This window comes from Gossypium hirsutum, chromosome A10 (assembly GCF_007990345.1).
Source record: "Gossypium hirsutum isolate 1008001.06 chromosome A10, Gossypium_hirsutum_v2.1, whole genome shotgun sequence".
Taxonomy (NCBI): Eukaryota; Viridiplantae; Streptophyta; class Magnoliopsida; order Malvales; family Malvaceae; genus Gossypium; species Gossypium hirsutum.
The window spans coordinates 93,440,332-93,458,345 of NC_053433.1; the positions used below are offsets into that span (position 1 = coordinate 93,440,332).

At 33.7% G+C, this 18,014-nt stretch overlaps 1 protein-coding gene across 3 annotated transcripts; it reads left to right on the forward strand.

The window, feature by feature from the left end:
* The first annotated feature begins 1,510 nt into the window (after positions 1 to 1,510).
* LOC107896900 (long chain base biosynthesis protein 1) lies at positions 1,511 to 17,777 on the forward strand. Of its 3 annotated transcripts, XM_041079031.1 has the most exons (15): positions 1,511 to 1,903; positions 4,160 to 4,284; positions 4,448 to 4,529; positions 6,364 to 6,486; positions 11,567 to 11,661; positions 12,784 to 12,875; positions 13,250 to 13,343; positions 13,643 to 13,715; positions 13,819 to 13,951; positions 14,605 to 14,779; positions 15,427 to 15,567; positions 15,646 to 15,741; positions 16,057 to 16,198; positions 16,691 to 16,818; positions 17,393 to 17,777. In XM_041079031.1, the coding sequence occupies exons 4-15, from the start codon at positions 6,381 to 6,383 to the stop codon at positions 17,558 to 17,560; spliced, it is 1,443 nt and encodes a 480-aa protein (XP_040934965.1). In that variant the 5' UTR covers positions 1,511 to 1,903; positions 4,160 to 4,284; positions 4,448 to 4,529; positions 6,364 to 6,380; the 3' UTR covers positions 17,561 to 17,777. The 3 variants fall into 3 exon arrangements, with proteins under 3 accessions (XP_040934965.1, XP_016677686.1, XP_040934966.1); XM_016822197.2 differs by lacking the exon at positions 4,448 to 4,529; XM_041079032.1 differs by lacking the exons at positions 4,160 to 4,284; positions 4,448 to 4,529 and having other exon boundaries at positions 1,524 to 1,903.
* Positions 17,778 to 18,014: the final 237 nt, after the last annotated feature.

Consider the following 18,014-nt stretch of genomic DNA (forward strand, 5'->3'; position numbering starts at 1 on the left):
TTTTCCATCCGTGTGCCCTAGGTGGTACGCTTGGTCATTGGTGACAATCCTAAAACAATGAAGGCAAGTGCTTTAGAGAGTGGGATACTACCGCCAGATGTGAACACTTCGGAGCCTAATCTATTTAAAGGGAAAGTTTTGAGTTTGTTATCTGATTCGCAAAGAGAAAAAAGTTGTTGAGCAAATATTTGTATGCTTTGCTTCTCCATTCATTTTTTGAACTTTTTTGCAGCTTAAAAACAATAACAGAATATTTAAATTAATTATGTTATTATGCATGGACAATATGCTGATTATTGCCCATTGATAAACTTTTGCTTGTGCAAACAATAAGAAAGAGGGGAATGTTGTTGTAACTGGAGATGGCACTAATGATGCTCCTACTGTATCTTTAAAACACTATTTAGCTACTACTTTTTTTTTCTTCTCTTGTTTCTTAATCTTACCATAGAACTTCAGCTTAATGATGTGGAATAATTGTTTTTTTTTTCAACTTACTATCCTAATGGGATAGTCTGATGGGGTTTTGGATTCTTAGGTTTTGAGCCTTGATTTAGTTAGTCAGATGGGTCCTTTTATTAATATAAAAACTCTTTCTTCATGCATCTTGCTCATGTTCGGTTCTCCCTTTATTCTTTCCTCTTTTCTCCTTTTTCTTTTTCGGGTTTAGTATCAATAAAGGCTTATTTCTGAAATTAATTACGTAAATGAGCCGTTTTTAAAAATAATAATAGGTATGGACTGAAAACCCAAAAACGCATTGACGTGGACGTGTTTTCAGAGAATAATCTAGAAAAATATTTTTACGTCAGGGTTTTTTTTCCTTGTGTTAGGCAAAAGTGCGTTGATGTGGATGCACTTTTGGCCGTGTAATCTCTAGTGAGTTATTTGCAAATTAGGATTTAGGTTTAGGGTTTTTGGATTTGATTAGGGTTAGGAAATTTTAAATTAGGCTATTAGGTTTTTAATTGTTTAGGATTTTAGGGTTTGATTTTTTAATTGCTGAGTATTGTTCTGGAAAAAATAATTTTGACCAGATTAATTCTGAAAAAATAAATTTGATGTGATGTGTTCGGAAAAAATTATTTTATCGAGATAAAATTTATTTATTTTTAAATGCTTTAAGTAGAATATATAGTCATTGCTAACACAATTAAATTTCTTAGAAATTATAAAAAAATAATATTAATTCAAATAAAAATAAAAAATTTAGAGAACTTTGAGAGTTTTTTTAATAAATTTAGAGAGAAATTTAAAAGAATAATAAAAATTGGTGTTGGTGTGAAAAATAGGTTGGGCTGTTTTATACTTTTTATTTTCCAAGTGCATTTTTATCAGCGATTTTTTATTAAAGCGTGTCCACATCAATGTGTTTTTACTTAAAAAAACATTGAAATAGAAACGTTTTATAAAATTAACCCTTGAAATCGCATCTACTTCGTTTTTAAATTTTCGATCAATACCTATTGTTATTTTTAAAATGGCCCATTTCTATAAATAATTTCGGAAATTGGTTGGTACTAAACCCAATAATTCTACTATTTTTCTTCTTTCTCTTTGTTTTCTTTTTCTCTCTTCCTCCTTTATTGTTCTTTCTAACAAGCCGCTGTCGCTGCCGCTGCCGCTGCCTCTGCCTCTGCCTCCACACCTTCCAGCGTCTTACGTCATATATCTATTCAATCCATAGTTCCCCATTTCTTCGCCGATTCTCTCTCACTCTCACTCTCGGTCTCTTTTCAAAATTTTCCTGTCATTCTTTTTTAGCTTTGGGTAACCACAGGCCAAAAAACACACACGCTATAATAGGAAGAGAGTTTTCGTGAGAGAGAAACCCTAAGTTTTTCTGCCGTTTCTGGTTTTTGTGATTTTTGAAATCCGCTGCTTCATCGGAGACTCATTTCAGGTATCAATCTCTGTTTTAGTTTCAGATCCATGCTTCTTTACTTGTATTTCAGTGGGTTTTTCTTAGGGTTTTTGGTTTTCAGCTTTAGAAATCACTGTTTCGTCCCGTCTTTCAAATCTATAGATCTCGGTATTGTTCTTCTTTTTTGTTTGTTTATCGTCTACTATATGTTGTTCTTTATTTTTGGATTGTTTGTTTCCCTCTGTTATAGCTTTTGTTTTATTGTCTATTTCTTTTAAATCTTTGCTTAGCAGAATACCGATTGCCTAAACAAAAAGCATCCGTATGTAAATTGTTTACTGCATCCGTGTTGGCTTGATTTTAGTTCTAGCCTTCTAGAAACCCGGTGGGAGTTGTGACGCATGTAGAGTTCATTTGGTAGTTTTCTTAAAAAATCTGTACTCTAGTTTTAAAAAAAATCTAATTGGGATGCTTGTTAATATTGATAGTAATTGACGAATTGAAGAATTTCAACTGATTTGCTAATTGCAAAGGTTTTTCTCGATTTGGGTTTCATGATCATATACGGTGGAGATTGTCATGATTCGTGTATGCATATATGTTTTCTTTTTAATACTTCAAGGTGCTTGCATTCATCAGTAAGGATTGGGTATATTTTCTTTAAAATAGTTTTGAATGGAGGTCATCGATGAACTTAGTTGGGATTGTTTGTGTTCTGTTGGGTATGATTTGCAAATGGATTTTGATTGGAAGTTTTAGATAGACCCATGGTATCTCTGTATATCAGCTGAATGGGAAGTTTTGTGTGATTATTGATATATCCATGTGGTGAAAATACTTGGATTTTGGTTAAAATAGAATTATATTCATCTGTGTTACCTAGCCTTACATGAAGGGGAATTGAGTTGTAATCTATTAAGTGAATAGGTTCTAGTCGCAACCCTTAGATTAACATAATTTTGATTTGCTTATTGGTTGATGGTTTTTATGACTGAAAAAAGATGTGTTGGATATATTCTCTAAAAACCAATTTCTTGTTCATTTATTGTCTTAGTTGATTTCTCAATGCATTCTGGTTCTGAATAATTATTTTTTTCTTTTGAATTTTTGTTTTGGGTTAGCTTACAGAATTTAAAAATTGTCTTTGACAAATTGTTTGATAATTATTACCTTATACAAATGCTGTTTGATTGTCTTTTTTCAATGTTCTCATAGTGTATAAATGTTGAGGGTTAAATATTTTAGAATTAAAAGCAAATTGACATGATATATATACCAGTTATAATATTATTTAATTAATTTTATACAATTAATATAAAATGAAATAGTTTATGTAATAGTTTAATTTAATTATAAATTTTTTAAACTTTTTTTTATAATTTTTAAAAATTTTAAAATTAAGACTAAATTGTTATAGTTTATAAATGTTGAGGGTTAAATATTTTAGAACTAAAAGCAAATTGACGTGATATATATACCAATTATAAAAGCCATGTCATTGGGTGAACAAAATATATAATCTCAAATAGTTGAATGGCTAAATTGTAATTTTTCATAGTTTAAAGATCAGAATGGAATTTCACATATAATTCAGTGACCCACGGACCACAGTGTAGTTTAATAGCACTATAATCAAATATTCAAAACTCTATTTGGTTAACAATGGAAGTTTAATAAAACCCAGGGTTTAGCTGCTTCCATGCTCTTTTTCTTCTTCATATCTGGAAAATATTGCTATCTAATTCAGAAGTACTTCTGGGTAAGTCTTTTTTTCTCAATTTTCTACCTTAACTATTGATTAAATCATTAATCTTACATTCTTTTCATATTTATATACATAAATATATTTTAATGAATTCGGGTATTCTAGATGATAGTTTATTCTTAATGGAACTTTGGATATGTGGCAAATATTTTCATTTTGGGGAGTAAATTTTGGTACAGAAATTGCATATTAGTCCAACATCATCTGTGTATTCAATTGAATGTGTTTTCCGTCTTGTAAGTATGTTGCTTATGGATTCCTTGACGAAGATATCTTTCAATCGTTGCATTAGATGTATTCTTTGATCGACATGCTGTTGCTGTCATGCTTCATAGTCTCAAAATTATCTCGGTTTTATGGAACCTTGCGTAGGACTCATTTATGATGCATATTTTATCTCATTCTACGGTTTTTGTTTGTCTAATTGATAATAGAAAGATCCAAGGATGGTTGTTTTTTTTTTCTTTGATTCTTCTATGTGTTGGTTCGCGAAAGAAGGAGTGTTTTACGATTTTTCACTCCTTCAACAGATAGGACTTCGAGAGGACTGGAATAAGCACTTTAGTCGCTGTGGGAGTCCGAGATATTAGTGCAACTTGGTTCTGCAACAGGTGTCTATAAAAGCCTTGTAAAGTACTTGGTTGGAGTTCTGCAGGTTTGTCTACATTGTCTTGTTGTATGTAGCTGTTGCGATCTGATAAGTTGAAGAGTGATTATTTGTTTGGTTCATAAAATGGCTATTCTGCAGAAGCAGCAAGATAATAGTAACACTGCTATTTGTATAATTTTTCCCGACCTTTTCTTTTACATCATGTTAGGATAATTTTAAAGGCTTCATTGGTGATTTCCATGTCCAACTCTGCTACCCCCCGCCCCCAAAGCTACTAGATCTGGCTGTGGGTATGTATGCCCAGTAATCAGATGCAAACTCTTAGATTTCACTGCTGCTGTTAATTCTGATTAGCACATTGGATTCCTCATATGGTCATTTTTTCAACCTACTTGATGCAATATAGTTAAAGTAGGCATTATCTTAATTGAAAGCTTCAATTATTTTTATATTCCTTGATCTTATTCCTTTCAAACAGATACGATAATCATAGTATTACTAGTTTACTACTTTATTCCCGTTCTTTGAACCAAATGGAAATATGGCTCTCTCCTTTAATCTATTTCCTTATAAAATATTTCTCATTGGTACCTAATTCCATTCTTTGAACAAGTCGTGCTGTTAGTTGTCCTATTTAATCTCTGAGCTTTCAACCTTGCAGTTTACCCTGTTTCCTGCTCATGATATTAGATTTCTTTAATTGTTTGATGAATCATAAACTGTTTCCTTCTGTCCTTTATTTCAATTGTATTAAAAGCTCTTCGATGCAAGCCTTCATCTGAATATCTTCTAGCTCACTCATCTGTTCTTTAGTCATGTCATTAGTGCTTAATGTGCAGAATTGCTTAAGTAGATGAACATATTAATTACACTGTTCTCCTGTTTGTAGCTTTGCTTGGTTTATTAATATTTTGTCCTTAAGTGTAGATACTGAGTTGCACACTCTATGCGAACTTGCCAAGTTGCTTATGAAAATTTTGATTGATGAAGGAAATTTTATATTTTTAAGCATAATAATCACTGATTCAAACATAACTTTTTGTTTTGATCACTAAATTTTAAAAAATTACAATTTAGTTATTAATGCTTCAAAATTGTTTTATTTAGGCACTCGGCTGTTAATTGACTTAACTCCTAATGAAGGTGACATGATAATTTTTAACTGGTACGATAATAAATTTAGTCCCTAAATTTTATACTTTCTATCAAATTGACTCTAATTCTATATAAAATATTAAAAAACTTCAAAATTCCTTTTAAATAAATTAGAAAATTCTGATAAATATATAACAATTATAAATATATAAATTTAAATATATATATAAAACATAAAAAAACATTTACACACGTAAATACATAAAATAGATAAAATAATAAAATAATAAATACATAACAATAAGAATTTTCAGTCCAACTGGTTGGTCCGGTTTCACTTATAAAGAGAACTATCCTAGCTTTCTTTCTTTCAATATTGTTCTATTGTCATGTGCGTCATAAAATTCTAAATCTCCTCCTCGTGGCCGTAGTCGTCGGTTTCTTCTTCTTCGTCGTCAAATTAAAAGCCAGCCAAACTCTCAAACCAATATAAATACCTATAAAATATTATAAACTGAATCAAGAGGATTGTCGGAGCTCGCATCAGGTACTTAACTTTTCACTTCTGTCGGATTCTTTATTTTTTAATGATTTTGAGTTGAATTTCTACATGCCCAATTCTCTAATATTGAGTTGCTCAATCAAATCTTAGTGATCTCCTAAGGTTCTTTTATTTTTTTTTTCGACTTTTAAGCTGATTAGCAGATCAATCCTTTGAAACTTTAAAATTACTCAATTTTTTCTTCTCTATCTCAACATTTAATATAGAAGTTTGCTGTATTGTTGATTACTCCTTCAATATTTTGCATCATTTTTTGTTTCTGTGTAATATTGTTGTTGATTTATATTAGTAAACTATTTTTGTTTTTTGTTCATTCTGATTAGTTTAGGTAATTCTTTCAAATTATGTTGGAAGTAATTGTTGTATTTTAGTCATTTATTCATTTCAAATAAATGAATTAATGGTGGATTTCTCATTGCTTTAGAAAAAAAACAAAGTTCATCATCTAATACTTTCTATTTGTGCAGTGGACTTATTGACAACAATGGAATTAGCTGCATTAAACTTAGTTAATGCCACTTTAAATTGGATCACTTTTGCTTTGGATGCCCCTTCTGCACGAGCTGTGGTGTTTGGAGTTCACATAGGCGGTACACTCTTAACTCCTGTTTACATCATGCTAGATTTTTTTATGTCGAATTCCAGTGTGAGTATTAGAACAGATGAGTGTCTGACACAAGAATGTTAGTTGTTCCTAGAGTTCTATGTATTTGGAGGATCCTTGAGACTCATTTCCCAATACCCATGTCGAGATACATGTTGGACATGGATACTTCAAAAAATAAAAAAAGTCAGGAGCAAGATAGATCTTTTCTCTCATTCATACTTGACATGTATACATGTAGAAATCAGAGTATTTTATACTAAATAGAACATAAATCAGAGTTTTTATATACAACATATGACACTACTTTAGGAAACTCTAAGTTAGGAAAGATACTAAATCGGAGATATGATCCCTTAAAATAAGGGATTTTAATAAAAAAAATATCTACAAAATATTCCTAAAATATTTACAGAATATTTCTACACTCCCCCTCAAGCTGGAGAATATACATTGTATAATCCTAGCTTGAATAAGAATTTATTGAACACAGGTTTTGGCAAAGCCTTGGTAAGAATGTCTGCAATCTGTCCTTCTGAAGGAATGTAAGAAAGAGTGGCTGTCTTTTTGTTGACTTGATCAGCAATAAAATGCCTATCAATTTCAACATGCTTTGTTCGGTCATGTTGAATTGGGTTCTTGGCAATCTGAATGGCAGATTGATTATCACACAAAACTTCAAAGTGATCCTCCTGATTTGTGCCAAGTTCTTTTAGTAATTTAAGTAGCCAAATTCCTTCGCATATCCCCAAAGCTAGTGCTCTAAATTCAGCTTCAGCACTACTTCTTGAAACAACAGATTGTTTCTTACTTCTCCAAGTTGTAAGGTTACCCCAAACAAAAGTGCAGTACCCACTAGTGGATCTTCTTTCAGTGAGATCTCCAGCCCAACTAGAGTCTGTAAAAATCTTAACAGTTCTGTCTTGTGTCTTCTTAAACATTAAGCCGTGTCCTGGAGTTTTCTTCAAGTACTTGAGAATTTTATTTGCTGCTGCCATATGCTCTTCAGTAGGATTAGTCATGTGTTGACTTATCACATTTACGGGAAAAGCTATATCTGGCCTTGTCAAGGATAAGTAGATTAGTTTCCCAACTAACCTTTGAAATTTCTCTCTGTCTACTAAGGACTCATCTTCTTTATTGAATCTCAAGTTTGCCTCCATTGGTGTATCAGCCGGCTTACAGCCAAGAAAACCAGTTTCTTTGAGTAAATCAAGTACATACTTTCTCTGGTTGATCACAAGTCTTTCTTTTGATCTTGCCACCTCCATTCCTAGGAAATACCTTAGCTTTCCCAAGTCCTTGGTTTCGAATTCCCTGTTTAACAACTTCTTCAAATTGCTAATCTCTTCCTCATCATCACCAGTAAGAATGATGTCATCCACATACACAATTAGGATAGCTTTCTTATTTGTAGAAGTTACCTTGATGAAAAGCGTATGATCGGCAAGGGACTGCTTGTAGCCATTTTGAAGAATGACTTTAGTGAACCTCTCGAACCAAGCTTTGGGTGATTGTTTTAACCCGTATAGAGACTTGTTGAGCTTGCAAACCTTGTTGCTACCTTCAATAGACTTTGAGCCAGGTGGCAATTGCATATAGACTTCTTCCTCAAGCTTGCCATTAAGAAATGCGTTTTTTACATCAAGTTGGTGTAATTTCCAATCGCAATTTACAGCCAAACTTAGGAGTACTCGAATAGTGTTAAGCTTTGCCACAGGTGCAAAAGTTTCTGTGAAGTCTATCCCATATGTTTGCGTGAAATCTCTGGCCACTAGTCTAGCTTTGTATTGTTGGATACTGCCATTGGAGTTATACTTTACAGCAAAGATCCATTTACAGCCGACAGCCTTTTTTCCTTGAGGAAGGTCTGTAATGGTCCAAGTAGCATTTTTCTCTAGTGCACAAATTTCCTCTTCAACAGCCCTTCTCCATTTTGGATCCTTTAGAGCTTCAGCTATGCTTGTGGGAACCTGTTCTTTATCCAAAGTTGCTGTAAATGCTTGAAAAGACGGCATCAATGAATTATAACCAGTAAATTTTTCAATAGGATGCTTGGTACACTGTCTAACCCCTTTTCTAATAGCAATAGGAAAGTCATCTAGAGTAGTGGACTTACTGATTTCTTCTTCCATTTCGGCAGCTGGACCCAAATCCAATTCTCGGTAAGAATCAGATTGCAAAACAGTCTCAGGGATATGTCTTCTTTTTCTTGTGTAGACACGAAGCTGTTTGGGTGATGGTGTTTTTTGAAGACTGTCAATTGGAATAGGTGTATTTTCAGGAAGAGTGTTTAAAGTGGGTGTAGGTGAATTAGTCATAGGTACTACAGGAGAATCAATGGGAGCATTCACAGGTGACAGATCTGCAGGTAATGGCGAACAAGATGGCAATTCTGAAGGTTGAGAATGAAGATTAGAAGGAGATACCTGTTGTGGCTGAAAATCACTCCATGTTTCCCCCTGAATTTCAGCCTGAGTGAAATAGGAATCCTGCTCATAAAATGTTATATCATAGTGGTGAAAAATCGTTTAGAAGGAGGATGATAGCATTTATAACCCTTCTTAAGTGAAGAATACCCAACCAATACACATTTTAAAGACTTAGGATCTAACTTGGACTTATTAGGAGCAATATTTTGGATAAAAACAGTGCAGCCAAAAATTTTAAGTGGCAGAATGGAGGAGATAGGCTTAAAATGAGGAAAGTGCTGCAAAAATATAGATTGAGGCGTTTGAAATTTTAAAACCTTACTAGGCATCCGGTTGATTAAATATGTGGCAGTTAATAAGGCTTCCCCCCACAAATATTTAGGAACATTAGTGGTAAATAGAAGAGAACGAGTAACTTCAAGAAGGTGCCTATTTTTCCTTTCGGCAACGCCGTTTTGCTGTGGGGTTCCAACACAAGAACTAATCTGAACTATGCCCTTTTCCTTAAAAAAATCACCTAAAGACCTAGCAAAAAATTCACTGTCATTATCAGATTTAAAGAGCTGGATTTTAGACCCAAATTGAGTGAGAACCATGTTATAAAATTGCACAAAAACACTAGCAGTTTCAGATTTATCTTTCAGCAAATAAGTCCAAGTTATCCTACTATGATCATCAATAAAAGTGATAAACCACTTACAATTATCAGCATTCTTCACCCGAGAAGGGCCCCAAATATCACTATGGATCAAAGAAAAAGGGTAAGAAGGCTTGTATGTAGAAGGAAAATAAGATGATTTAGTATGTTTGGCAAGAGAGCAAACTTTGCAAGAAAAAGAATTAGGCCTTTTATTAATGAATAGAGCAGGAAACAATTTTGCAAGGTATTGGAAACTAGGATGGCCTAAACGAAAGTGCCATAACATAACAGTATCAACTTTTCCTAAAGCGGTAAATGACTTGGAGATCTCGATTTTAGGAGAGGCAGGGAGGATGTAGAGACCATTATGCAAGCTGGCCTTACCAATCATCTTCTTCGAGTTCAGTGCCTGCAAAGTACAATCGCGATCATTAAAAATTACAGAGCAGTGCAAATCTGTGGACAATTTACTAACAGAGATGAGATTGCACGCCAGATTTGGTACAAAGAGAACATTTTTAAGTGCAATCTGTTCATTGAGAATAACAATGCCATGTCCCTCTATTTTGCACAAGGTACCATCAGCCGTTTTGACAGCTTTACCAAAGGTATGGAAAAAATTGTGAAACAATGCCTTGTTACCAGTCATATGATCCGTAGCACCAGAATCGAGGATCCAATTAGGAGTCAACTAGGAGGAGAAAAATGCAATAGAAGAAAGGTTACCTTCTGGATCTTTTATGACCAGATTACCTTCACAAGACCCTTGAAACTTTCCAAATAGTTTTTGAAGTTCAGCAATCTGTTCTTTAGTGAAACTAGTGACAGAGGTGGCAACGACAAGGCTTGATTTATTATCTCGAGAGTGCTTGGACTTCCAGTCCTGAGGCTTACCATGAAGCTTCCAACACTTCTCCTTAGAGTGGCCGGGCTTTTTGCAATGACACCAAGGTCTCCCCCGTTTGGAAGAGGGAGATGATTGATGGGTCAGTAAGGCAGATCTCTCAGAAGTGGAATATGGTTCATCAGACAGCATCACACACCTTCGGCTTTCTTCCTTCTTGACCATAGAGAAAGCCTCTCGAAGGGAGGGAAGAGGAGAAATAGCCAGGACCCTGCCGCGAACCTTGTCCAGGTCCTTATTTAAGCCTTGGAGAAATTGAAAAAGTCTTTGTTGAGTAACAATTTGCTGATAAAGAGCAGCATCTGTTGGATCTACCCAATCATAATGTGCATACAAATCTAATTGTTGCCAAAGAGCAGTAAGGGTATTGTAGTAGAGAGTAACAGGCATGGTTCCTTGTTTAAGGGTGGCTGCTTGATCTTCAACATGATATAATTCAACAATGTTATCCGTGCTAGAGTAGGTTTCGCGGACTGCACTCCAAATTTCAGCGGCTGTGGTGTAAAGAGGAAAGTTTTTGCTTATACTCGGGGTCATGGAATTAAGGAGCCAAGTCATAACCTGACCATTGTCACGCATCCACTTAGCAAAACCAGCATCAGTCACAGCAGGCTTCTTGATTTCACCAGTAACGTAGTCCAATCTTTCTCTGCCCAAGAGAAAAATCTTAACTGACTGGGACCATTCAAGAAAATTGTTGCCATTCAATCGATGGCAGGTGATAGTCAGACCAGACGAATCTGATGGAGCATCGGAACCAAAAAAATTTTCTGGATTTGAAGTAATCTCCGAAGTAGGAGAAGGAGTTTCGGGCATGGTCTAGGTTGAAAAAGAAATCGTAACCTAAGCTGATACCATGTAGAAATCAGAGTATTTTATACTAAATAGAACATAAATCAGAGTTTTTATATACAACCTATGACACTACTTTAGGAAACTCTAAGTTAGGAAAGATACTAAATAGGAGATATGATCCCTTAAAATAAGGGATTTTAATAAAAAAAATATCTACAAAATATTCCTAAAATATTTACAGAATATTCCTACAATACATTGTCTTTTATTTCTTTTCTTTTTTTTTCTATTACAGGGCATTTATTTGTGGAAGTTCTTCTTTTGGTGGTAATTTTTTTTCTGCTTTCCCAGAAAAGTTACAAGCCTCCTAAACGGCCATTGACAAAGAAGGTTTTGTTGCAATTCTACTTCTAATTAATGTTTCCATGGATAGATATTGTTTCAAGTTTATGTAGGCTTGGGTAATAATTCTTGGAATTCATGACTGCTATATTTCTATTAAGTATTTTGTACCTAGGATTTGGGCCAATATGTCCGTGAAAACTGTTAGGCACCGGCGCCTTTTCTAACCAAAATCCTTTCTTGACCACATTTGATTAATGGCTATAACTCGAAGGTTCAACAATAACAAACTATTCTTTACTCCTTTAAACATAGGGATCTAAATGAGACACTTGTACTTGCAAGCTGCTTGGTATGATTTGTAAACTACTCAAATTTGACTTGGACATTGTTGAGTAAAGCTCAAGCTCGAGTTATCAAGCTAATTGAATTTGAGTATCCTAATGCTTGACTTGAATGACTGAAGAGCCTAATCAAATATTTCTATTTTAATTGGCACTGACAAATCTCTATTTTATCTTGAGCTTTAGCATATATAATTGAGTTTGAAGCTCATCATGGGACTCACACTTTTTTTTTTACTAGATGAACAAGCTTAATCAAGCCTACTTAAGTGAGTTTGAGCAATTTGATTTTTATCTTGAAACAAGCTTGAGCTTTAGAAGTAAAACTGAATCAATTTTAAACCAAAATCCCATCCTTGAATTTCGAGTTGTGCTTGGCTCAATAAAACCCCTAACCTAAAATGTATGTAGATACATTGCAATGTTTAATTCTTTTTACTTCAAATTGTCTTTTCAGTCTTCCACAAATCATATTTTATTAAATAAATAGTTTCAAGTTTGAATACACACGTCATCAAGGATTGTCACAAGGGTAGCCATATACACTTTGAGCTTTATGTTTGAGCTTGAAACTTTCTTCTTAAGTGTTTGATGACTTATGTTGGATCAAGTCCTTTTTGTGTTTTAAGTTTTGACAATTGATATGTTTTTTTCCTTTTATATTAAGTTAAATATGGTGCATTTGTGTCAGATGTTAACTTTGTGCCGTTCTACTATTGATATGCTTTCTTCATCCTTGTATTGTTCTACTTTTTACTTATTATTCATTTTATTTAGATGATGTTGCATCAGCCTAACATTCTGAAAGATCTCTTCATTTTTGTAGGAAATAGATGAGCTTTGTGATGAATGGGTCCCAGAATCCCTTATTCCTCCTATCACGCAAGAGATGCTGAGTGAACCTCCAGTGTTGGAAAGGCGAGTATAACTGTCAGTTTTACGTTAATTTTATTGGATTCTTTAAAAAAATATATGGTTCGAGTTAATATGCTTAGTCTTGCTTTGAAGATTTGGGAGATACACATTTCAACCAAATATATTTATTTTATTTTTTCTTCCAAAAAAATGTGTCACATTTCCTTTTTTCTGCCCTTTATGTTTTCTTCTCCATTTTTCTTTTCATGTGGAATCATAATTATTAGTTATTCCTTAGGTTATATTTACTGATGTATACTTTTACAATAGATTTTATAAAATTTTGATAAATTCTCATGATTTGTTATAGTAGTTTAAATACTTAAGGCAGATTTTTTTTCCGAAGTGGCATAGCTTATTAGTTCATCTCTATGCAGTGCTGCAGGGCCCCATACTATAATCAATGGGAAAGAAGTTGTGAATTTTGCTTCTGCAAATTATCTCGGATTTGTAGGGCATGATAAGTTACTTGTAAGAATTGCATTGTTATTATTAATTTATTCTACCATTTGGTCGACAGGAAGAGAGAATAAATAAATAAATAAACCATATACCAAGATAGCATGATTATAATCCTTTCTAAGTTTTCCTTGAAACATACACTTTTCTTCCATTTACCTTATCAAAGAGGTGTTTATGTAGGCTGTTAAGTAATATTAAAAGATAGTTTCGCAAAGGAGAAACATATGTTTTAAAAAAATTGGGAAAGTTATAATGACTAATTCTCAAGGTTTTGTTTCTTTGGCCATGAAATAAAATGTGTTTACCAGGAATCATGTACTTCTGCGTTGGAGAAATATGGTGTTGGATCTTGTGGTCCCCGTGGATTCTATGGCACAATTGGTAATCATCAATACTTATACAGTTTTGAATGGTGTGTTTTTGGAGACTCTTTCTAAATCTTCTATAATAACAAGATTCAGATTGTGATGATTCTCTTATTCAGATGTCCACCTTGATTGTGAGGCCAGAATTGCAAATTTTTTGGGAACACATGATTCTATCCTCTATTCTTATGGGCTTTCCACCTTGTTCAGTGCAATCCCATGTTTTTGTAAAAAGGGCGACATAATTGTTGTGTAAGTGAAAAATGTCATTACCTTAAATGGATACATATATGGCTATTATCCTAGGTTTGACATTGTAAACTGTGGTATGAATAACTTGTGAAATTTTTGGTTGTTACTCTTGTCTTTTGTTCATATTTTTTTAATCGCATGATGCACTTGGAATTCCCAAGAATGGAAATTAGATTCCCTCCTGCTTTTTGTATTCTGTGGGGCTTTTTCTTTTACCGAATTGACAGTTAGATCATCTTACTAGTAGATGTTATTCACAGGCCAGATTGTAATATATTCTGCAATGGGCTTCCTGATACGTGAGACCCCACCTTTACAATATTTTAAAAACTAAACTAATTAATGTGATACATGGTTTAGAATTGTTAAGCAAAATCATAAAATTATTTACTTTAGGTAGAATGCATTTTTGTATGCTTGGAGGAAAGCATATGAAGATTGGGTTTATTGTCCTTTGTGTGCATTTTGTCAGCTGCTGAATTTTGAAAGGTGTTTAGGGGCCCAAATTGTTTTTTGAGTTGTCTTATTTTATTGCACCTTTCTTAGCATAAAAGTGTACTTTTTCTTTTAATATTACAATTTTACAGAATTTAAGGCATAGATTTGTATCCTATTTATTAGTTACATTTTTTGTTTTGTTTTTGGTTATCCAGGGATGAGGGAGTCCATTGGGGAATACAAAATGGCCTCTACCTTTCTAGAAGCACCATTGTTTATTTCAAGCACAATGATATGGATTCTCTGGAAAAAACTCTTGAGAAAATTACAGCACAGAATAAGCGGGCTAAGAAATTACGGCGCTACATTGTGGTTGAATCTGTGTATCAGGTATGTTATGTCAAGTTCTCACAAGTTTCAACGATTGTATCCTTAGCGTGCCCATGTTTACATAAATAGCCGTGTTTGTAGGATTTGGCTAATAAATACAGTTGTATGACAAGAACTTGTTTGGTGCACGTTTGTAAAATCAACATGCTTGTGGCATTGCATGTCAATGCAATGGACTTTGTACATTCATTCCAGACGTCTACTTCCTTGCATAATTATGATCTATTACAACATTCTCATTTAAACCATGCCCATCTTTTGTTAATACATCAAAGTCAGAACAAAATATGATGGGTGAGTGCTATAATAAAGCAATAGTGATGCTGCAGAGAGAATATATATTTTTTCTTAACGAAATTGCTTAGGATTACATACTTGCCAAAAAGCAACTATCATTCTTTGGCTTCTTAGGGAATAATTCTTAACGGAAATTTGTTAATTGTTTACTATTTGTTTTACCCTACTGCATGTTTGTAAAATAGTGGTACATATGAGGAGACTTGGAAAAAATGTAGGAGGGCCCTTTTGAGCAAAAAACTGTGAGGTCCAATGGTTCAAAGTTGATGATACCTTGTATTGGCTGGTTCTTACTGATTTTCCTAATTGTAGTCTCACCATATCTAACATTTTGTTGGTTAAATATGTAGAATTCGGGTCAAATAGCTCCTTTGGACAAGATCATCAAGTTGAAAGAGAAGTATCGCTTCCGTGTCTTATTGGATGAGACCAACTCATTCGGTGTACTTGGTCGTACTGGAAGGGGTCTCACTGAATACTGCGGGGTTCCGGTGTGTTTATATTTTTTTTAAGTTACTATTTTATGGTTGCTTGGTTTTGTTGGTCACTAACTGTTGAACGTACTGCAGATAGAGAAGATAGACATTGTTACTGCTGCCATGGGACATGCATTGGCAACAGAAGGAGGATTCTGCACTGGAAGTGCTCGTGTCATTGATCATCAAGTATGTAGTCTATGACCTTTTAGTATTGTTGAATATTGGAAGCTCTACCTAGTTTTACTCATCATAAACATTATTTTTAGTAGATAGACTCAAAATAGTCAAGACTATACTAGTGAATTTACCTTTTTTGTTCTAGTATCGTAACGTGTATATCGGTGTGTTTACGTATACCATCTTTTATATCAGTATTTTTCAAATGTTGCTCATATATATATTTATTTATTTATTTGTATATGTTTGTATGGTACCAACCACCCTGGATAGACTCCTAATACACTTGTAAAATGTTAATGGTAATTCTATGATTGGTGGCAGCGGTTGAGCAGTTCTGGCTACGTCTTCTCTGCATCTTTACCCCCATATTTGGCTAGTGCTGCAATTACTGCTATTGACATCTTAGAGCAAAATCCTGATCTGACATCAAAGCTGAAGGAAAACATTGCCATTTTATGGAAAGGTTGGTTTTGAGCTTAACATTTTCTTTCTTGTATGGTTTTAAGGATTTCCTTTGTTTCTGTGATGATGCTCTTGTCCTCTGGTTTCAACTTGTCTGTTACATTGGTCAGTAGTCCATAGTAGATAAAAGTACATACAATGTTTATGGTTGACAAAACCTTTTTTGGTTCTAAATAGAAGCTGAAATGTCATTAACCTCTGTAACATGCAAACATCTTGTCACAAAGCACATCAGTGTCTCTTTTAGTGCAAGCCCTTGTTTCATAGTAGATAAAAATGCAGACAATTTTTTTATGATTGTTGTATAATTGACCAAACCATTTCCGGTTCTGAACTTGTGATAGGAATTGATATTTTTTCTGATTAATCTCTGCAATATGCTAACATCGGATCACAAAGCACGTTGTTGTATTTTGTAGTGCGATCCTTTGTTCGGTGGTTATTGTGTAATTTATCTAATCACTTCGGTTTTGAACTTGTTGTGAAAACACAGGACTCTCTGATATCCGGGGGCTTTCAATAGCAAGCAATCCAGAATCACCGATTGTTTTCCTTGTGCTTGAAAAATCAACTGGTTCAATGAAAAGTGACCTCCAGCTACTTGAAGACATTGCTGATCGTGTAAGTACACCATTCTCATGTTTCCTTCTTATTAGTAGCGGCGAGGTTATATTATTCTGAATCTTTATTTTTCTTGAAATATTTTATATTCGTACATGAGTATGCATATATGATTTTCTAAATCTATATACAACTTAAAAATCATTGTTGCTTTAACTCTTTCATTTTCTTGAAATACCTGTGTCCGACATATTTCTAGATATGTAGATGACTTGACTTTCCAAAGACCTAAGCACATAGGAAAAATTCAATATTCCTGTATCGGGAACATACTTGTAACTAAGACATCTGAATTCAAGTAATACAAGTCTATGCTACTCTACTTGATTGTGGGTGCGGATATGGGTATGTTTCCAACGTCAATATATTCAAATTTTTTCATACGTTTGGAAGATCTATGGAGGGTCATATTTTCATATTCCTATTCAAATGTCTCAGTTATAGATATTTCACGGAAAATAAAGTTCAGACAACATATAATTCAGACATATTGAAATGTGACCGACATTCTCGAGTCCAGGTAACATAGAAAAGTGGATATAGATACCTGATTGAAAACATTTACATTTCACAGGCCTTGAAACAAGAATCCATTTTTGTAATGGCTTCAAAAAGATCAACTCTCGATAAATGCCCCCTTCCTGTCGGGATTAGACTGTTCATTTCATCCGCCCATTCAGAGTTCGACCTGCTTAAGGCATGTGAATCACTCAAGCGAGTCGCAGCAGCGATGCTTAGGTGAGTGATACCCATCATATATATGTGTGTATGTATGGATTAGTATCTACTGTCAGTATAGTTTTTTAACTTCACAAGCGGAGTTAAAAATCCGGCATGTTATATTATATTTGAAAAAATGAAATAAAAATAAGAAAAGAGATAATGACAGTTTTTTTATTCCATTTGTAGAGCTAAAAAAACCTATACTAGCATTGGATATGATAAATTATCCTTTTCAAGATTTTGTTTTTAACTGCATTGGAAGATTTTTGGAATTGTTCACTTTTTCTAAGATTTTCTCTAGCAAGAAAACAAAATGTAACTACAATTTAAACGTTTTACTTTATATAATTTGTTGTAAATACATTAAATGGATGTCTATAATCCCTTTAAACATATTAAAGTAATGAGATAAATTTTTTTACTTCATTTATAATCAGGAAATCATTAAATGAAGTAATTAAAAAAACTTAATT